Below are 22,762 nucleotides of genomic sequence, written 5' to 3' on the forward strand. Positions count from 1 at the left end.
ACATTTATTAAATGTATCAGTCAGTTTTGAAGATTGCAATACTTTGTATTTGTGAATAATTGTTTCCAAATTCTTAGGAAGCAATGGATAAAAGCATGGAAAGTCGTGAGCATCAGTATATTCTCAAACCTGTTTACACTTCAGCTCTCTTCAAGAGAAATTGTTCCAAAGATCCTTTAAGGTCACGACATCAACCGCGCATTGAATGTGATATATGTCTTAAGACCATTCCACTGACTCTGTCTCAGGTAAACCGTTTCACTTTCTGTTTGAGATTTAGTTATCTGTCATTTCTGGAATTTAATTGTATTGAATATCAACATATTGAGGTTAGGAATATGTTTGCATATATAGAGCAGTGTTTCCCAACCCAGTCCTCAAGGCACACCTACCAGTCCAGGATTTAAGGATTACCCAGTTTTGTCTAAGGTGTTTTTAGAAAAAAAAGAAAAAACACCTTAGAAAAAAAACTGGGTAATCCTTAAATCCTGGACTGGTAGGTGTGCCTTGAGGACTGGGTTGGGAAACACTGATATAGAGGATGAATATACTACAAATTAGAGCAATGCATCAAAAAAGACTCAACACCTTTAAGAAATATTCATCTAGTACAGAGTAATTAAAAGGTAGAGAGTTCTAGCAATCAAAAAACACATCCAATCAAAGTGGAATAGCAGTTGCCTAAAATTAACCCCCCAAAATACTGTGTTTATGGTTCTGTGGGTCTTTAATTTCCTTTTTCCATTACAATGATTGCAACATCTAGATCAGTGGTTCAAGGCTCCCTTAATATTTCAGTATTTTTCCAAGGCACCCCAAGTCAAATTTTCTAGGTTGTATATCTGTACAGCGCTGCGGCATTTACTGGCGCTATAGTGTAATGTACAGTGTTGGTGTTTGAAGGGGTGCTTGTATATAGTTATTGTGTTTTAATACAGGGGTGTGTTTGTATGTAATGTTTGTGTTTGATTGCAGGGGTGTGTCTGATTGTAATGTTCACTTTTAAATGCGCATGTACATTTGTGTGAAGTATTTGTGTTTGAGTGAAGGGGTGTGTTTGAAAGTAATTGTGTTAGATTGCAGGAGTGCTTGTATGTTGTGCTGGTGTTTGACTGCTTGGATGTATGCACATACACTACCACATACATACTTACACAGATCAAATGCATGTGATTATAATGCTGTTGTGTGCTGGATATTGTTTTGCTTGTTTTTGATTGCTGGTATGCGCATCGAGACCCTATGGGTAATAAGACTGCGTTTCTTAAGAATTTTTAATAAATAAATAATAATAAGATATTCATGCACATTAACACAAAGATGCATATAAATACACTAACACATACACACAAATTCATATAAACACCGACACATATACACACACAGAGAAACACACCGACATACACACATGCACCCTGACACATACAAACATTGATAAATGCCCACACCATGACACAGATACACACACTGACATAAAACCACACATATGCACATACACCATTATGTGCGCAGATACAGAACCACACTGATTGATATATATATATATATATATATATATATATATCAATGTGTGTGTGTGTGTGTGTGTGTATGTATGTGTGTGTGTGTATATCTACAGCAACCCTCCTGTTCCCTCCAGCTTACCTTGTGTCAGGAGGGTGGTTTGGAGTCCTGCTGCTGTGGGAATGAAGGGTCCAGAGCTCTTCGTGCTCCTCTTCCCTCATGCTGCGGCTGCCTCTTCCCGTGCTGTCTCCCTGCAGGATGCTGGGAGGAAGTGACAGGCTGTCACTTCCTCCCAGCCGTCCGACATTACCGACTTTAAGACCGCGGCACCCGACCAGGCCCCTGTTCAGTAGTAATGTTTCCCCGGTAATGTTAACCATAATACCGGGGAAACATTCTGCAGCACCCCTGTGTGCACGTCCACTTGGGAACCGCTGATCTAGAAAAAAAATTTCAGGCCCTATGTAGCTACGCACAAAAATATATTTATTGTATTCTTTGCCTTCTTTAGTGCAATGGAGACTTATTGACAGAAAAAGATGGAGTGTGGTAACTGCAATGGCAAAAAAATAAATTCTCACTAGCACAGTATATATGCAAAATTGATATCGCTCAATTAGCAATAAGAATTTAAAGAACACAAAAGACAAACTTTTCGAAACCCTGTTCCATTCTCAATCTTTAATGCCCTTGTACATTGAGAAAGGGGCAGAGGTCCTGAAATTTTGTATTTTGTGCTCTTCAATAAAAATGGTTTTGGGTTTGACAAGTAGCCCTTATCAACTAAACTGCACATTGTGCCTTGATATATGTATTTTTATTTATTATATGACGTTTAAAAAAAATGGATCTCTGAGATTATTTTACAGTTGAAAGATGCATCAGCCAGCTAATGCCATGCACAAAGTTTGGGTACCTGTCAAACTTGCAAAGAACCACTGTATTAACACATTCTAGCCTGGAAATTAATAAAAGTTTAATTATTGCTGCAAGTCATATATTTTAGAGAATGTGGATATTTTTCCAATAGTCACTAAAGTAATAAAATTCTTGCACGTGAGAATCCTTAACCACATTCAGTATTTTGAAAAATTCCAAAAAAAAGCTATGAAATCAATGATTGTTCACTGTCTCGAAATGCACAGATGAGAATGAACTTGTAGCATCCCCAGTGTTATGTAAAAGGCATTTCATGGATCATTAAAACTAAAATAATCTTTATCTTTCTGTGTGGCAAAAATAGCAATCAAAATGGGGAGGGAGGGTCCTTCTGCGCCACCATCAGATCCAATGAACAGGTCATAACCGTCTTTCCTCAAAATTATTTCTGTTGGGATAATGTGTCGTGCAAATGCCAAGAAACCAAGCAACGATCGAAACGGTCTAACCATTGCTTTCTTGAGTGACAAAAATAAGTCTGGAAGCAACAGAATTCATAATGATACCATGAAATTGGATACATGTAAATAGACCAACTGTTTTCTTCAGCTGAAGGAATGTCAAACCAAACCGCTAAACGACAGGAAAAGTCTAACAACTAGAACACTGTACATCTTATATAGAACAAATAAGCAAAAATCATCAAGAAAATGTACAATTGAATGTAAACCAATTCCAAACTTTATCACCCATTGCAATAATGAAAAAAGCCTCAACAATAAAAAATAAAAAATAAAAATAAAGGAATGAGAACAACCATAGGGAGACTTTTGTTAAAATTATTATTAAATGAAAACCCTAATGAAGTAAAACTCCTGGGGGATCCAGCAATCATCTAAAAACCTGCTCTATGTCAATCTCAGCCATCAGTGGACCAGGACCAAACCTACAAAACCAGCTAAATACATCATCAAATAGGCAGAGGACACTGAGCAGCTATCCGTATCAAATGTATAATTTAATAAAGAGCCAGCTGGGCAATATAAAAAAATGAATTGGCCTTTAAGACCCAGGCTCTATTTTTGTGAACTAAATCAAGAGAAGACCAAGGAAACTTTGCAAAACTCCCACTACACCAAGCCAAAGCTTCACCAATTTTAGCTATTTCAGCAGCATTCTCATCATCTTCACCACAAGAAGTAGCTCAGCATTGAACTATCATATTTTCCAGGAATGGCATCTTCTCCAGCTGAAGCTTACTCCCTGCATCAGAGTGCTTCTTGCGTCTCAGGAGAAAGTCTTCACCCAAGCCCTCAGCTCCACTTTGCTCTTGGATAGAGATGGGAGAGGGCGGGCTTGCTTTACATCCTTTTTTTTTTTTTTTTTTCTTTCAGATGTCACTTTAAATTTTAAAGACTGGCATTGCAGCACTGTGTTGGCATTTTTTGCCAACAGGTTGCAACTTCACTTTTTTTGCATATATTCTTATTTGATAAGTCTGCGTGAGCAAGCATCTCCTGTAGCTCCATTAGACAACACCTTCTGGCTCCAGGATACTTTGTGGCTGCTCGATGCTTCCCTTTAAAGCATAATGCAGCCGGAGCCTTAGATAAACAGTTCTTCAACCAGGTCTCCCTGCCCAGAGATTTCAGGACATAAGTCAGCCGCGTTTTGGTCTTCTACAGCCATCAACCAGTAAGCTCTGCATGGATGAGAGGGTCCATCTGTGCCCCTCTTCAACTACAATCAACTGACTGACAGGATTTTTGGCACACGTTCTGATTATATATCTTCTCAGCTTCCCACCGTTTTGCAGCTTGTGACATGCAATTCCATGCCACCTCCAGTCCCCGAGCAATACACTTGACAAAGACCCGGTCAGGTCGAAACATTGCTGTGCTTGCACCCCAATAAAGCTGCTGTTTTGCCATCTACTTGAGTGCCTAGACATCACTTTTTTTTTACATTCCCAGCAATACACTGTCACCTACATCTGATTAGATAACTGGTTAACTCTGCCCAGCAACTGCTTACATACTAAGCCAACTTCCTTGACTCCACTATTAACCTTCTTATTGCCACCCTACATGTATGCCGTAGTGCATGTGATATTTAGTTGTGTAGTTTGAAGAACAATACTTTTTTAGCATCATGAGAGTTGACCAGTAATGTGTTTTTTCTACTTAGGAGCAATATCAACAAATTGTGGAATTTATTGATGAGTTTGAAAGGAAAGAGCGGCAAATGAAATACCGGAAGTGGAAGCCAAAAGTTTCTGTACTACAAAAGTAAGTTTCACTTAATGAGTTAAAAGAACACTCGATACACTAAAGGAACTTCATTACAAAAGGGGGGGGGGGGGGGGGTGTGAGGGCTTGAACAGGCCTGAGATATCTGCAGATTTTGCATCCTGTTTTTTTAAATATATCACCAATCCCAAAATGCATAAATAAATAGATGGGTATATCTACTAAATAGTGATTTAAAAAAAAATCTGTTTTGGCCAATGAAGTGTTTCTTAAACATGTTATTTTATAGTGCTAATTTTATACACTGCCTTTTGCAATGATTGAATATGAACGATGGAAAAGATTAAACGTATAATAGAGATCTATAATTACATTCTTTAGTTAGCTTGCAATGTAATCTAAGGATGTTTAAGGGCCTCACGTGGTTGGATTTGTTTTTCTTTCCATCACATTTTGCAGAAAAATTATTACAAAAAGCAAAAGTGAATCCCAACTCTGACTTATCCTCACCTGTGGCATATCTGCCATTTTAACAGTGATCAGGAAACTGCAGGAAATTTTCAGACAATGCCAGCCCTTGTTTTGTTTGCAATTGGACTGTAGTGCATAAAGAATATAACACTGCCAAGCATGGGTTTATAAACTTTGTAGTTAAACAGTCTTAACCAGCTTAAATTGACACTCTAAGATCCAAAACAACTTTAGCTTAATGAACCAGTTTTAGTTTATAAATAATGCCGCTGCAGTCTCATTGCTCAATTTTCTGCAGTTGTCACTTTTTTGTTTCTGTTTTGCAGCGATATTTAAACCTCCCCTAACTGTGACTCACACAGCCTGCATGAAAACAAAATGGGTTAATTTCCAGTCAGACATGACCGTACAGTGTGTTTGCTTTAAAAGTTTTTATCTCCTGCTCTGATAATTGAACTGTAATCACTCACATGAGGCTTCTGCAGGCTATTAAGAGTGCAGGAGCTAAAAAATTCTAAGTTAAACAAACTATGCAATAAAGGACGTTTAAACATTAGATCTCTCTTTACAGGAAATGTGTGGGGAGATTGTGTATGTTACATGCAGGGAGGTATGGCTAGGGCTGTGTAAACAAAGTTATTTAACTCCTAAATAGCAGATAATTGGGCAGTGGGACTGCCAGGCTATGAACTATATGCTAAAACCACTGCATTAAGCTAAAGTTGTTGTGATGTTCCTTTTAATTCATGAAAATACTGGCAATTGCATGCATTGCAGCAAGCTAATAAATGCTACAGTGAGACTTGTGTTAGCTTATCATATATATTTATTCAAACTTAATCATCATAGCTTATAATGACAGAGGCTTATAAATAAGTGATATTTGCTAATCACTGCAGCAATAATTTACAGAAAAGAGAAAAATATATTGGTAGTTATGATACTTAAACTGTTTATTTTTATGCTTAAATGCATAAGCCAATTTTATTAACTTGCATTTGTCATGTTTCCTCCAATACAAGTTGCAAAGAATGGTGGCTTTTTGCACTGAATGCAAACCTTTCGGAAATCCGAGAACAAAGACGGCGTGCAACAGTGGCATATATGCTGCAGCGAGCTCGAGATGCTGTCTTTTATTGTGATAAACATTATGATCATCTTACAGGAATACTGTTATCTAGTGTAGATGAGGTATGCATACATTAATCCTTTGTATTGTATGTGTCTTTTATCTGTATGTTAATAATTTCCTTAAATAGAATGTTAGGGTGCTTAATTTTCATGCCTAGCTAAGCCTGAGTTTTATACTTGTTGCTCAAAAAAAAAAAAAAGGCGGAAAAAGTTTAAGTCAATGCACTTTTCAAAATATGTTGATTTATTTAATATTTCTTTATTTGTTCAATTTGTGTTTTATTCACATTTGTATACATGTTATACGGTGTTTCCATTATATGTAAGAGAAAAACAGGTAGATCAACCAAGTACCGAGCATGGGTATTAGGAGCCATTTTATCTTGTCCCCTGTTAAATGGTAGTACCTCCTTTTGCCTCCAATTTTTTTTGTTTTTTGTAGCATGATTTTAACAATACTTCATTTCTGACATCTACATCATTGGACCTATTCTTCTACTCTGAGTGTGTGAGTGTGTGAGAAAGAGAGAGTGTGTCTTGTGTGTGTAGCAAATTCAATGGACACTGTAGGCACCCAGACCACTTCAGCTCATTGAAGTGGTCTGGGTGACAACTCCCATCATCCTTAACCCTGTAAGTGTAATTATTGCAGTTTTTATAAACTGCAATTATTACCTTGCAGGGTTAACTCCTTCTCTAGTGGTTGTCTACCAGACAGCCACTAGAGGGACTTTCTAGCTTCTTAGACGACTTTTGGTCCCCCTCACACTATGCATGAGGACCTCCAGCGTCGTCGGAATCCCCATAGGAAAGCATTGAATAATGCTTTCCTATGGATAGGTCTAATGTGCGCACGCAGCCATTGCTGCACATGCGTATTAGGTCTCCCTCGCCGGCGGGGGGGAGCGTATGCGGAGCCTGATCCAGCGCCGAGGGACATCGTGCTGGATTCATGTAAGTGTCTGAAGTGGTTTTTAACCCCTTCAGCGACTTGGGAAGGGGGAAACTCCAGGATTCTCTAGTGCCAGGAAAACGGGTTTGTTTTCCTTGCATTGGAGAATCCCTTTAATTGGAATATATGAAAAATATGTTTCTTGAAAAATTGTCATGTTTGATCGTTTTCAGATCGTTTTAGGATTTTTGCATTTCTGTTTTTTAAGGCTCGGTTGGATCAGATTGAGGAGGAGCAGACATTTGAAGAACTGAAGATTTTACGGGAACAAGTTCATGGTCGTTTAAAGATGCAGCACGAATTAGCTGAGGTCAGACTATGTTTACAATCTGAAATTATGAAAGTCATTTAATATTAAAGCAAATCTGTGATCTTCCTTATTCTTCATGAAGCTGCTCACATTAATATCGATTAGATCTACATCATTATTCCACTCATATACATCACTTATTATTTTCATCTATTTCACTTGTTTGGTGGAATCTGGTATACCATGGTACCTTGATAAGAAGGAGGTGGGTGAGAAGAGCTCAGGTGAGAGAATAATTCCAGTATACTAATCCGAATTAATTTGTAATACATTCTAGCTGCATTGTCTATTATACTTGTTGAAACTACAAGTTTAACCAAGGCAGGGTCAATGCAGTCTTACAATAAGTACAACTGAGCTAGATTTTACCATGACTTGTGCTTGAAAATTAGCAAAGCAAAATATGCCCTTCTAGGTTAAAGAATTTGATATATTTTTACTGTTATCCCAAATGAAGCCATTTTAGTGTATAGATCATGCCCCTGTAGTCTAACTGCTCAATTCTCTGCCATTTCGGAGTTAAATCACTTTTGTTTATATAGAACTAGTGATACAGCTCCCTGCATGTGACTTGCACAGCCTTACGAAACCCTTCCTGAAAAGGATCCTAGATATTTTAGTTTCCTTTATTGCAAAGTCTGTTTAACCCCTTAAGGACACATGACATGTGTGACATGTCATGATTCCCTTTTATTCCAGATGTTTGGTCCGTATGGGGTTAATATAGATTTAAAAAAAATCCTTCTAGAGCCTATAGGAGCCTCCTGTGTGTGATTAAAGGATTCCTGACCCTATATTGTTAAAACCACCATCTAGCCTCTTGCCTCCCTAAATATTGTAAAATCTTACTTGTATAAAGGTCAGCAGCTGCTGGCTTTGCCCCTTTTTGCTGGTGAACTGCCTCTGCCTGATGACATCATCAGAAGTGGTGGTCTGAGCCAATAACAGTGCTTTCCCATAGGATTGGCTTAGCCTGTCAAGGAGGCAGATCAGGGGCAGAGCCAGCACAAGTCAAACACAGCCCTGACCAATCAGCATCTCCTAATAGAGATGAATTGGATCAATGCATCTCTATGAGGAAAGTTCAGTGTCTCCATGCAGAGGATGGAGAGAGTGAATGTCAGTGCTGCACACTAGGCAGGACTGCCCCAGGAAGCACCTCTAGCAGCCATCTGAGGAATGGCCAGTGAAGGTATCCCTAGGCTGTAATGTAAACAGCGCATTTTCTCTGAAAAGACAATGTTTACTGCAAAAAGCCTGAAGAGAATGATTCTACTCACCAGAACAAATGCAATATGCTGTAGTTGTTCTGGTGACTATAATGTCCCTTTAAATTTAAGTTCATGGAGCAGGAGATAAAAACTCCTAAAGTAAGTTACGATCCTCTTAAAATAATGAAAACATACAATGACTGTAGGCTTGTTCTGCATCCAGAAAATGGTTAATGTGCAGTACTTAAAGAGTAAACCACAGATTTTTGTTTGTTTGTTTTGTTTTGTAACTGCCGTGGTTAAGCGATTATGGTACCAGTTAAGGAAAGCTTTTTAAAGGATAAATGGACTGAAATGCTGCTTGTTTCAAGATACCAAATTATGTCTTTTAAAGAAATGTCATGCATTTGCCATGTCTTTTTTATGAAAGTAGCAGCCTAGCCTGTGAAACGGCCTCCCATGCAATAGCATGGACAGTGGTTTGCTTTGTTTCAGAATAGACCCAATCTATCATAGAATTTGCATTGGGAGAGCTTTCAAGTGATAGGTTTATGTATAAGGCAGGCACAGTATTCTGAGGAAGCATCATGTCATAGGAAACGGCAGAGTAAGCCCAGAGAAATGTTTGTCAGAATTGGGTAAGCTTGGGCCGTAAGGCAAGTTATTACTAACCTCACTGATCAATAGAAGAAATGGCTGGGGTTGATGATGCAGATGTCAAATATTGTCCTTGTTTCATAATTGCATGATGGCTTATTTTATGACAGGGATTTATAGTGTTTTGCTTTGATTCCACCATATCAGTTCCATTAAACTATATGTTTTGTCCTATTCTTGACAGACACTAAGGGAACCTTTCTCCGATCCAGCCATGGCGTCTCCAGCTTCAAGCCCAACAGGCAGCAATGCCAGTGGAATGCTTCAGTATCTCCAGTCTTGGTTTCCAGGCTGGGGTGGCTGGTATGGAAATCCTCAGGAAACACGTGCAGATATAGAACGATTAACTCAAGAAGAGGAACATGAAAAACACTGGAATCCAGAGGATATATTGGGTAGGTTTGTTCCTTACTACTGCACATGCTTAGTCTGTTTAGTTAAAGGTGGTGAAAAAAAAAAAAGAATTGTGTCCCTCTTGTAGAAACGTCTCCTCTATTTTTCCAGCTCTCCCTCTAACTTGTATATTTCCCTATTTCTCTCACCATAATTCTGTCCGTTCCCTATGTGAACCTGGCAGCAGGATTCACTTCTGTTCTTTTATATTCATGGAATGTGTGTCATACTGCTTTGGTTTGCTAGTCCAGATGTTGCTAAACAGCCTCATTTTCCATCCCGAGGACTGATGCTTCAAATATGTTTCCTGTTTATAGCAGAAAGACGTAATCTGCCAAAACATAAAATGAGAACACTACATGAGCTATGGCAGTCCATAGGTCAACATAAAGTGGGGATAGGAGTAAATTAGATTAGTTTGATACATTCTCTTTTTCCTCACTTTTTACATTGGAGAATACAGACCGTTCTCTTTCTTTCTTTCTTTTTTTTTTTTTTTTTACGGAAATGCATTAAATACATTCAAAATAACTTTGATATCAAGTGTGTAATGTTCTTACCTGTGGCTTCTTAAAAAAAATTTGTTCTAAGTTTAGAGGCTATTAAAGATACACTGTAAACTTGAAAGATGCACTCCAAGCACCATAATCACAACAGCATGCAGTTTGGCCACTTACCTTTGGTCCGCCAAGCCCCCGGTCTCTTCCTGCACTGAGAACTAGGATCTTCTGTTATCGCTACTGAACTAAGCTCTGCCATGCATGGCCATTAATTGGTTACTGACACCGGATTGGCCATGATTAACAATGCCAAACAAAAATTAGGTTTGGTAGAATTAGATTTGTGATATTGCATAAAATTATGCAAAAAAAAAAAAAAATAATAAAAAAAAAATAAATAAAAATAAAATATATATATATATATATATATATACACACATACACACACATAGTTGCCAAACCCTGGGTCCTTACTTTTTAAACTTTTTCCCCCTTAGGGGTTTATAAGTGGTCCAACAGTAAGAAGTAATTTTATTCCTGAAAACACAACAGTTAAATAAATTTGGAGCCCACAGACCATGGTGCAAAAATACCAAAACGTGATTTTATACAGCTGAGGTTTTGAAACCGAGATATTTTTTTGCATTGAAACCTATTTATTCTTCTTATTTCCTGTGATTTGTTTAATTGATGGTACAGATGACTTGTCCGACACTGCAAACCTGAATACATTTACCAAGAGAGATCACGTGTTTGTAAAGCTCAACTTTCAGCTTGAGGGAGGTACAATCACACTGTTGCATAAGGAGAAAAGCAGTGTTCACGATAAAGAAACCGCTTTTATGCAGCTTGAATTTTCAGGTAAAATTAAGTATACTTTTCTTCCTAGGGAGGTAATATTAGATCTGTTTTTATTTTTTGGTTGTTTTTTTGGGGGGTGTGAGGGTACTTTTTGCATATACAAAATTTATCAAATCTTTGTTTTACTTTTCCAACATGAAGTACTGCAGATAAAGAGCAGTGTATTTCTCATAAACGTCTGCAATAGTGTTTTCTTGGTTATGTGAAAAACAAAGATGTCCAACAAAAAGGGCCTGCTGTTTTTCCATTCTTTGAAAAAAAGTTTTTTAAAAAATTGTCTACGAACTACTACGCCCCACAAAACTTACCGTTTCGAAGATGCTCTGACCCAGTCGTCTACCCTTATCAAAGTCTTTCAGATCTTTATGCTTGCCCATTTTCCCCGCTTCCAACACATGATACATCACTTGTGGTCTAATATACCTTACCCCCTGTCAAGTGCCATTGTAACAATACAATCAATGTTATTAGCTTTACCCTTCGTTGGTTTTAATGTTGTGACTGATCGCAACATTATGATTTTTCATTATCAGTGTATTTGTAGTTTGAAAGGGGTTAGTTTTAAACTGTTGTTACAATATAAGTGATTTTAGTGATATTTGCATACCTTCTCAATATAGAATATTTCCATATGTTTTATTTTCTAAAAGGAATGACTGTCCGAGCGGAGTCTTTGCCTCGACGAGATTCATCTCTTTTTCTGATCCAGCTCGGTGGTCTGTTTCTTCGAGATTTGGCGACACATGGGACCATTTTTCCTGATCTCGTTTACCCTAATCCTGTAGGTAATTTTGTGTTTTCTTGAATCTAAAGATAGGTTATTAATGTTAGACTTATCCATCCTTCATTGACTCCATATTAAATTGAATCTGTCATGACACATATGCCTTAACCCCTTAAGGACCAAACTTCTGGAATAAAAGGCAATCATGACATGTCACACATGTCATGTGTCCTTAAGGGGTTAATGGATAATGGCTCCTAAAGCACGAACCAATAGTCAGAAGAATCTCAGAGCAATTACAGTGCATTCGCTGCTGTTGCTGTGGTGAGGGCTAGCAGGAGGGTTCTCCTGCTTGCCACTGTTGCTCTTTTGGCATGGATGTCTTTTGCTGACAGTCGATTTACAAAAAAGGGGGCATACTTTTCAATAGCATTTTCTAGCAATCTATACATTTGCTACACATTCTGCTAGCACAACCTACAAATTACACTATACAGCCTTTAATTACTGTTAAAGATATGCATGCCATGACATGCACAATTAGTTTCTTTCTCTGCCAATCTACATTATTCTATATGCATCTAGAATGGTTTTCATGCTTAGCCACGAATTAATGGAATATCTAAACATGTATTGTATTTCTGAAGACACTTTTTTTTTTACTAGAATACATAATGTTTTTCACCTGACTTCATTAAATAATCATTTCTTTTTATTTAGTAATTACTCTCCCTTCTCTATGGCAACTCACTTTTGGTTTTGGTGGAAGTGCCATACATTGACACATGGGATTATCATATTCAATGTGTCCCCAACAATCACTTTACATGTGCATGCCCTGTATTGCATTCAGTGGAATATTGCAGGATATCTCACATGCATGGCATTCTGGAGCAGATGCATTAAAAGGTGTATGGGTCATAATGGCACACTGGACAGGAGTAGCAGGAGATCTGGATAAAAGTTGCAAAAGCAGTGTTTTAATCTTAAAGTAGCTTGTATCGCAATTTGACTTTCATTTTCCATCAACTATGGTTTAACTATAAAACAAAGTGACTCAGGGCAAAATAAGTACTTTAATAAGTTGTGGTTATGGTGCCAGGAATATCCCTTTAAGTTTAAATAGGTTTGTATTTTCTTACTATTTTTGCATGTACTTGTCACATATGTAAGCAAGTGTTTGCGTATAATTTTTCTATATATTTTTTTTTTCCCAGCAAAAACAAGTTGGGGGTGTATCTCAGACATCCAGCACACAAGCTGATCCAATGGAATCATTTAGTTCAAACAATAGTAAGTCTTTGAGTTTATCCTTTCACACTCTCCCTTTTTTATTGTTTCCTCTGTCTTTTAAAATGTGTCAATAGATTAATATTTACTAGTACCTTCCCAATGTAGTGTCTGAAGCCATTTGCTGCCATATACTTTTAATGAGTTGAAGGTTATTGCATTTTGTTTTATAGTGAACATTTCAGATGCACCTGTATTCAAAATGTTGTATGAGAAAAATCCACTACACAGTGCCTTTGAAAGACGTCTGGAAGTCAGTACAAGGCCTTTAAATATCATTTACAGCCCACAAGCTATTACCAAAGTTGCAGATTTCTTCTACAAAGGCAAAGTTCACAGTTCAGGTACTTTATCAGTTTATTTATTTTAAAATTTTTATTTACACCAGCTTTTGAGTTAGCTGTGAAACTCTAATAATCAACAGGTATATATTAAAGAGAGAAAAAACAATGGTGACTGAATATTATTCTTTGACCCATATTTTGCGGGAGTTCACTGCAGAAAAAAATAACCTTTGCACTGTACTCACAATGTTGTATTGTAAAATAAAAGTATATTGCAGGGCCTTTAAAGGTTATTTATGGTTTAATGGTCTAATAGATAGTGTTTTGCAAACTGGCGTGACAGGAAAAGCATATATATCAGTAGGTATATAGTAGACTTGTGCATTTTTTTTTTCCCCAGCCAGATTGCAATTTGTCAAAATGTTAGCCGATATGGGGGTAGTCTGAATTCTGTAACTCTGATGCACCATATGGACCTTTTAAACATATGACTCGAGCAACGGACAACATTTTTTTGTTTATTCGTGATTCAGAATTCTGCTCGTGGCTCCAAAAAAATAAAAAAGACATGATTGATGAGGGGGGGGATGGTTAATTATTATTTTATTATTTATAAAGCGCCAACAAATTCCGTAGCGCTGTACAATGGGTGGACTAACAGACACATAATTGAGATCAGACCACTGGACGTACAGGAACAGAGGGGGTTGAGGGCCCTGCTCGATGAGCTTACATGCTACAGGTAACTAGGGGACAGTCTGTAAATGCTGATTTTATTCACAGATCAAGTAAGACGTGACCAATAGCCTGAGCAATAAGGGACGAGAAGAACTAGCTCTCTGTTAGCCCATGTTAAAGGAAATTAAATAGTTAAAACTTAACTTTAAATATATACACAAAAAAGAGAAAAGAAAAAAGATGTAGAAAACAAGTGGAAACAATCTCAAATGTTGCCACTAGATGGAGACAACACCAAATGGTGCTAGATATATAGCATAAATGGAAAATTATATATGCCGTGTAGGATGGGAAATAATGCAAAAACAATCTAAATATAAGGCTATATTATATATATATTTGCAGTTAGAAGTTTACTCTGTAATATGAGGTGTAAAAATAGATCGGTATCGGCCCGCTGTATCCGCTGTAGTTTACTTTGATATTTGTATACTGTGTTGCAATTTGTCTTTTGAATGCAACCTTAGACAGTAACTTAATGTTTACAATATCCTGCCAGAGGGAGTCCACGGCGATGTAGAAATACAAGCAGAGTACAGCGGCTGCTGAGTAATGTGAAAAGTGAGGTCCTGGTAAGGACTATTGGAACAGAGTAAAATAAGTTAATGGCCAGAGTGGTTTAAAACCGGAGTGCTGGTAGATATAGAAAGTCACCCTATAGCACTACTGGTAAAAATCTCTGTTGCTAGATACAATGTACCGTCACAAAAAAGGCAGGAAAATAATTCTGCAAAAGTAATATAAAAGACAGTAGTGCCTGAAGATAGTAGTGCACTAAAGGAGAGTAAATGTAAATAGTATAAAGACAGGGGTGCACTAATCTGTGCCTTCAAGGGGCACCTGTTCGGTAACAAATACGTCTAACTCCATCTTTTGTTGAAGCAATATATTTTCTAGCTGATCAGCAGATTAGCACCCTGCAGAAATAAATTATTCTGTGCCTTCGAGGGCACCTATCAAAGAAAAAAATCTAGCTATCACTGTCTGTGATAGCCTGAGCAATAGCGTAAAACAGAAGAGCAGGAATAAAAAATATATATATTTATATATTTCATAAATATATATATAAATATAGATTTATTTATTTTAAATAAATTTTTTTTTTTATACATCTCCTTCTCTTTTTCCCTATAAAGGTTACTTTTTATCAGTTGATCTGTGAATCAAATAGCAGGAAAATGCACCTATTAGTGAATTGCAATATATATATATACCCTTTTTGATTTATCCAAATCGTTTTTATGAATATTTTTCATTGGTGTTAAATTATCACCCATGAAAAATATTCATAAAAACGATTTGGATGAATCAAAAAGGGTGTATTCATATATATATATATATATTGCAATTCACTAATAGGTGCATTTTCCTGCTATTTGATTCACAGATCAACTGATAAAATTAACCTTTATAGGGAAAAAGAGAAGATGTATAAAATAAAATTAAAAATAAGTCGACTAGTTAAATAAATGCGCGTCGCAGGTCCTGAACCAAGTTTCATTTTTGTAAAAAATGGTTCGGTCCCACTGAATGTCTGTCTGTTTTGGCACACCACAACTGACTCTTCAAATAGATATATGAATATGTGTTTTCTGCTTTATTGTGCAAGTTTGGAATATTATTATTTTTATTTATATGCGCCAATTTACTCCGCAGCGCTTTACAATTTTATGAAAGGGGGAAATGTAACAATAAAGGAGAAAATTATAAAATTATTTTAGGAACAGTAAGTAGATGAGAACCCAGCTCAGACGAGCTTAAGATCTAGAGGAATGGAGTATAAATACACAGTAGAAAGGGCATCAAAGGGGACAGCAAAAAAAAAAAACAGGTGGAAAAGTATCAGGACTGGAGGTGAGAGTAGAGTGTGGCTCTTTAGTAGAGAGCAAGAAACAGATATGTGACATAGAACTTAATCTGGAGTCCGAAAGAATTTCTGATGGGCTTTGAGGTACTTCTTAAACCGATTGAAGACTTAGGGGCTAGGCAGGCTGTTCCAAAGGAAAGGAGCCACTCGCGAGAAATCCTGCAAGCGCGAGTTAGCAGTAAGGGCAGCGGACAGGAGAATGTCACCAGCAGAGCAGAGAGAGCAAGAAGGAAAGAGTTGTTTAGTGCTTAATTGGTAAGTTGCATGTTCCTTGCAAGCTAGTGTCAGATGGTTTTGAAATGTTTTGCTTTTTAATCATGACATTAAGCAAAAAAAAAATCACAAAAATATATCCGCATTTTCAAGATTGCGCTCATCCACATTTTGAACCATTTAATACAATATATCTTTACTGCCTAGTAATATGCACAACTTTCTGGTAATCACTTTGGTCATTGATTCAATATATATGTGTGTGTTTATAAAACTTTTTCTTTAGGTTTTGGATATCAATCAGAACTTGAACTTCGAGTAGCAGAAGCGGCCAGAAGACAATACAATAAATTGAAAATGCAGACAAAAGCTGAAATCAGACAAACTATTGATCAATTGATGGTGGGAGAATTTATTGTAAGTTTTGTTGATACACATTTTTTTTGTTTCCTTTCAACAAATATCTGTAATTTCCATTTCACCTGTTGAGGCTTACGCTATGCACTACAACCATCATGCCATGCAAAGAGTCTTAGGGTTCCATCGCCCTGTTTTGTTTCAATCAGTAAAGGTTAAATTCTAAAAAAAAAAAATTTTTACTTTAAATTGCTGTAGAAAATCAAGTGGTAAAAAAAAAAAAAAAAAGTTTTGGTATTCAGCTCAATCGGTAAGTCAGTATAGCATATCACAATATATTTCACTAGCCTGAAATAAGTCTGGTTTGGCATTTCACATGAAAACACTTTATCTCCTGACTCAGACTGTGTAATAGTTCTTAGCAAGTGCTTTTTAATTGGATCATGACACAGTCCGTATGGGCTCATGCGTTCAGGATTACATGAACGTGGGGCTCTGTAGTCCTGACACATTGAAAAGTTTTAAAGGGACACTTTAGTCACCTAAACAACTTTAGCTTAATGGTGTATATACATTTGGTGTATAAAACATGCCCCTGCAGCCTCACTGCTCAATCCTCTGCTATTTAGGAGTTAAATCCCTTTGTTTATGAACCCTAGTCACACCTCCCTGCATGTGACTTGCACAGCCTTCCATAAGCACTTCCTGTAAAGAGAGCCCTATTTAGGCTTTCTTTATTGCAAGTTCTGTTTAATTAGGATTTTCTTATCCTCTGCTATGTTAATAGCTTGCTAGACCCTGCAAGAGCCTCCTGTATGTGATAAAAGTTCAATTTAGAGATTGAGATACAATTATTTAAGGTAAATTACATCTGTTTGAAAGTGAAACCAGTTTTCATGCAGGCTCTGTCAATCATAGCCAGGGGAGGTGTGGCCAGGGCTGCATAAACAGAAACAAAGTGATTTAACTCCTAAATGACAGTGAATTGAGCAGTGAAATTGCAGGGGAATGATCTATACACTAAAACTGCTTTATTTAGCTAAAGTAATTTAGGTGACTATAGTGTTCCTTTAAGTTGGTTTTGATACTGCATCATATAAAGTCCTATGGTTTTTTTTTCCTCCATAATTTCCATATAATATACTGCAAACAACATATATAAATCAACATTAGATTTAGATTCTTGAGATCATTTAAAATAAAAAATAAATTTGTGTGGTTCCTGCAAACAAAGAGACAACCAGCTGTAGTTTTCAATGCAAATGTGCATGTTTACCAATCATCAAAAAGATAATTTGGCAGCAGTTTCCACCCTTTCAGGTATTGTTCACTGAGCGAGCCTCTTTGTAGATTTGTATTTTCAAGCATAGAAACCGAAATGATTTGGAAAAAAAAAATTGTGAAACTCCAAAGAAATACACACTAAACATTTGTAATATAGCTTCTTTTTTTGGTGGGCCTTTTATAGATCCTAGGATTGATCATCTAATCTTTAAGGGAGCACTTATTGCCGTTGAGCTACCAAAATCAACAGGGTGCACTAGCTGACATACATCCCCCCCCCTGAAAATTAAGGGAAGAGTTGTTTTCATGCACACATTCATTTTTATTTTTTATTTTTTATGAAAATTGCAAAGTTTTGCAAAAAAGTAATTCTGGCATCATAGCAATATCATTTTTGGGGTTTTTTTTTTGTTGCATAATTGTTTCTTTCAGCTTAAGCCTACGGTGTCATTTAATAATAAATATTAGCTTTATTATTTTAGTGTGGTTAATGTTACTGTTTTTTTTTTTGTAGGCGAGCAGTAGACGATGGACTGTTCGTCTTGATATCTCAGCGCCCCAGGTCATCTTCCCTGATGACTTTGTGTCCCAGGATCCTGTTCTGGTAGTTGTGGATCTTGGTAGAATTTTACTTACCAATTCTCAAGGTAATTTAGTGCATGTATATAAAGATTACTAATTGCTCCATATACATAGATTTTTTTTGGTTCATTTTGAAAGACTATTCTGCAGGTGGCCACGTGACTTACCAAGGCTTAAAATACATTGATTTAGAAAACCTATAGGGTTACTTGTCCAAGTGGGTCAGTATAATTTATGTGTCAATTTATGAAAATGAATTACAATTCTATTAACAATAGAATATATTTATGATTTAAAATAAGTGTGCTTTCATTATTGCCTCTTTATATACATTTCTAATGTATGCATACAAGTCAAGCCCTTTTTTCAGTGCATATTCTTTCTGACCGTTGATCCATGGGGTATGGTCAGAAGCTTGGTTTATCTGACCTACCCTCTTGCAGGTAGCACTCATTGTGATCCTGGCATCATATGTAAGTTTCAGTCATCTCAAAAATGTATTATAGGTAACATTTAGCTGTTTACAGGTGTTTGAGGTTAAGTAGTGTTTCTGAACAAAAAATAATTAACGAAGGGTACCCCAAAGTGCAACGCTTAGTCAGAAGATGCACGGAAAAGGATATTAGGGCAAATGTATGCATTTCAAAATAATAGACCAATAGGCTTTATACTTGCAGTCTTTCATTTTATTATTTAACAAGTTTCCTTTAAGATCTCCCTACTAGGCCTTCTTTTATTTTAAAATTTCTAAAATATGCTGCTACAGAAGGTTTTTGTTCAAATCGTTACAATTAAAATACAATCTTGTCTCTTACGCTGTTGTTTTTCTGGGTGTTCTTGTGCAATCCGTATCACAATTTCTGTGTTAATTAAATTTGTTAAATTTAAAATTAAATTTAGATATGTATAGAAACGGAACTTGTTTTTCATTTTGAAGCAAAAAGGCTACTTAAGGAGAACAGGATTGGGGCTTGCACAGTACATGCTTGTGTTTAGAAACCAAAAGAGAGACACTTCAAATATCCCTGCTCTTATAAATATATAAACCTATAAATTAATTGCTTATTGAAAATAATTAAATTAATTGTATATATGTGCTAGCAAATGAACAGATTTAACTACATCTTTTTTTGGACAGTTTATGTCCAAGTATAGTAGAGGTAATATTTCACCATCTATAGACTTCTTCCATCTTGCACAGTGAATTTTAAAGTGTGCTCAGTGACATAATTGCATTTTAATTAAATCAGAAATGTTAAAACTTGTAATTTCACAAATTACATGTTTGCTGGCATTCAGCCAATGTGCATTGCTTCAAGAAAAAAATAAATATAAATATATATTGTGTATTTACATTGTGGTTAAAGATCTGGGATGATTACATTTCTTTCTATCAACAGATGACGACAAAAGAGGGGAAAATGTGTCCACTGAGGCAAATGATTTAAGCGATGATGAATACAAAACTCCTCTAGCAACTCCTCCTAATAGTCCACCACCTGAAATGAATGTCAACACAGGAACAGATGCGTCTAGTAGCACTGGAGCGGACTCCCATCATGATCTAATGGAAGAAAGTTTACTGAACAAGCTGTATGAAAAGTATTCACTTTCATGTATGGACTTGCAGATAATGGTTGGACATGTGAAAGACAACTGGAAACACATTCAAGATAATGAAGTAGGCCCAACCCATGTTGTGGAAAAGTTCAACGTGCATTTACAGTTGGAACGTAGGTTGGTGTACACCTCAGATCCCAGTTATCCTGGTGCTGTCCTTTCTGGAACACTGCCTGACTTGAAGATCCATATCAATGAGGAGAAAATACTGGCACTAAAAAAATGTTTCATTAGCTTATCAAATTCAGAAACAAAACTTTCTGATAATACCCTCCTTCGAAAAGAAAAGATATTCATAGATACAGAGAATAATGGAAGGTTGCAGAATTCGGTGATGAACCTAACTCAAAGTATTGTCACTCTGGAGCAACATACTAGAGAAGTCCTTGTAGAGTCCAAGCTTCTTTTAGCAGAGTTTAAAATAAACTATATGCAGTTAGGTGTTGAAAGTTGTGGAAGATATATTTCGGTTCTCAAAGTGTTTGGTTCGAATGCCCATTTTGTAAAGAGGCCCTATGATGCAGAGGTATCACTTACTGTCCATGGTCTTCTAATGGTGGACACAATGCAAACTTATGGTTCTGACTTTGACCTTTTGATGGCTTCCCATAAGCATTTGAGTTTTGATGCACCAACTGGAAGCCTTCGTGAAAGCAGGGCACATTCTCCTGTCTCTGAGAGAGAAGACTTTGCCCCATCCAACCCATTTAATTTTGAAAACAAATACACTTCCCTTGAAAACATTACTTTAAAAGATCAAGAATCTCTAATAAGGCTGGAGTACCAGTTTGTTAGCTCTGAATGTCCTTCAATGAATTTGGACAGTTCTCTGCAAGTAATGACTGTTCAAGTTAACAACCTGGACATCATTCTTAACCCAGAAACAATGGTAGAGCTCATCGGTTTCCTTCAGAAATCTTTTCCTAAGGAAACTGAAGATTCAAGTCCTCACCTTTTGAAAACCACTTATGAGATGAATTTAGACAAACAAGAGTCATTCCAATCTACCTATGAGCAAAATACTCAAGTGGCTGTAGAAATCCACAGACTAAACATACTGCTTTTCAGGACTGTGATTGATGACTATGGCCAAAGTTGTGGGAAGAAAATTGCAACTGCTAGCATAGGAGGAACAAAAGTTAATGTGTTTTTGGGTAGCAGGTGTGATATTAATGGATCCCTTGGATGTCTGCAACTCATTGACTTAGCACAAGATACAGCACATAATCAATATGTGATCAGCATAGGAAATACTGCTGCTTATGAAAGCCAAGGCAATGACATGGAATCCTTTGAAAACATGTTTTCAAGAAGAGATTCCACCACCATTCCCATAGAGGCTTTAAGTTTTACTTTAATTGAACAATCTAAAGAAGAATTTTTCCTTAATCTCAAGATGGCTTCCTTGCATTACAATCATTCGGCCAAATTTCTGATGGAATTAACCATGTCAATGGATGAACTAGAAGACAATTTCCGTAATATGTTGAAGAGTGCAGCCTCCAAAATGTCTTCTGTGCTGGCAACCAAAACAGCTGAATACAGCGAAATGGTCTCTTTATTTGACACCCCTCGCAAACACAAAGACTCAATGCAGCTTGACGAATATGATGGGTTCAGTCCACGTGACCTTAAAACTGACACTGTAAAATTAAACCTTAATATTAATATAGAGTCTCCAATTGTGTCTATCCCAAGGACTCCTGGCAGTCCTGAGCTGCTAGTAGGACACTTAGGGCAAATATTTATTCAGAACTTTGTGTCTGATGATGACAATTCAAGAAGTGATAGGCTACAGGTAGAGATTAAAGATATCAAGCTCTATTCATTGAACAGCAGTCTTCTTACAGGGAGAAAAGAATCTCAGCACTGTGAATTAGATTCACCACATACGCATAGATCTGCAAGTGTCAGCAGCCAAGATGAGCAACATTTTACCCGACATGATTTCTTTGAATCATTACAAAAAAAGGAAGGTGAGAAAAATGGTATATTCTTAGTGTAACCTATGTAACTAAATATATTTGTCTTACTGTTGAATTTGAAATATATTTCAGTGCATTTTGGTTGCCTTGTACTTAAAGGAACACTCTAGGCACTATAACCACTAATGAAAGCTATAGTTGCTGTGGTGCCAGGGGTCCCCAGAATCAATCCACCAGTAACATATCAAACTTAATAAACTTGCCTTGCTTTGTTGCACGCTCACAGTTCCTCTGGGCTGAGTTAGTCTCCTAAGCAGAAGTTCGTACTACTGCATTTTCGGACTGAGACGTCAGTTGACACTCATCCAGTGAATGTTGGGAAGATCTCCAGGTCATTCTTTATTTTGGCATCATGTGTCCTGTTTCTTGGGTGGTGGTATTTGTAGCCAAATGAAACTGCCACTTCAAAACCTTTCACAAATTCCTGTAATGAAAATTTAAAGGAGATAACAGAACAAAAATGGCCGCAGTGCAAGTCTAACAAGGCATCACTATTATTTGTTGAAGTCTGGGTTTTAGACTTTATGCCAGTGATCAGCAACAAAGTACTCTCCATTATGAATTATTGTTTAAGGTTCTGTCATTTTGTCTAGCTACATGGTTTGTCTACATGGAATGGAATTTAACACCCTTTTAATGACGTTTTTGCAATATGTGATCTGTAAACAAGTTAGACAAAAAACTAAGGATCTTCTGTTTGA

General features: G+C 36.8%; 1 protein-coding gene across 2 annotated transcripts in view; it reads left to right on the forward strand.

Annotated features, from left to right (window-relative positions):
- The window catches only part of VPS13D (vacuolar protein sorting 13 homolog D), a 265,784-nt gene that overhangs the window by 28,057 nt on the left and 214,965 nt on the right, over window positions 1–22,762 (forward strand). For both annotated transcript variants that reach the window (XM_063436103.1, XM_063436104.1), the window contains exons 8-19: window positions 78–248; window positions 4,570–4,670; window positions 6,125–6,293; window positions 7,394–7,495; window positions 9,548–9,758; window positions 10,956–11,117; window positions 11,768–11,898; window positions 13,059–13,134; window positions 13,305–13,475; window positions 16,520–16,650; window positions 18,389–18,521; window positions 19,857–22,052. In XM_063436103.1, coding sequence (XP_063292173.1) covers window positions 78–248; window positions 4,570–4,670; window positions 6,125–6,293; window positions 7,394–7,495; window positions 9,548–9,758; window positions 10,956–11,117; window positions 11,768–11,898; window positions 13,059–13,134; window positions 13,305–13,475; window positions 16,520–16,650; window positions 18,389–18,521; window positions 19,857–22,052 — 3,754 coding nt within the window. The remainder of the gene's footprint in view (window positions 1–77; window positions 249–4,569; window positions 4,671–6,124; window positions 6,294–7,393; window positions 7,496–9,547; window positions 9,759–10,955; window positions 11,118–11,767; window positions 11,899–13,058; window positions 13,135–13,304; window positions 13,476–16,519; window positions 16,651–18,388; window positions 18,522–19,856; window positions 22,053–22,762) is intronic.

Source organism: Pelobates fuscus, chromosome 11 (genome assembly GCF_036172605.1).
Source record: "Pelobates fuscus isolate aPelFus1 chromosome 11, aPelFus1.pri, whole genome shotgun sequence".
Lineage (NCBI taxonomy): Eukaryota > Metazoa > Chordata > Amphibia > Anura > Pelobatidae > Pelobates > Pelobates fuscus.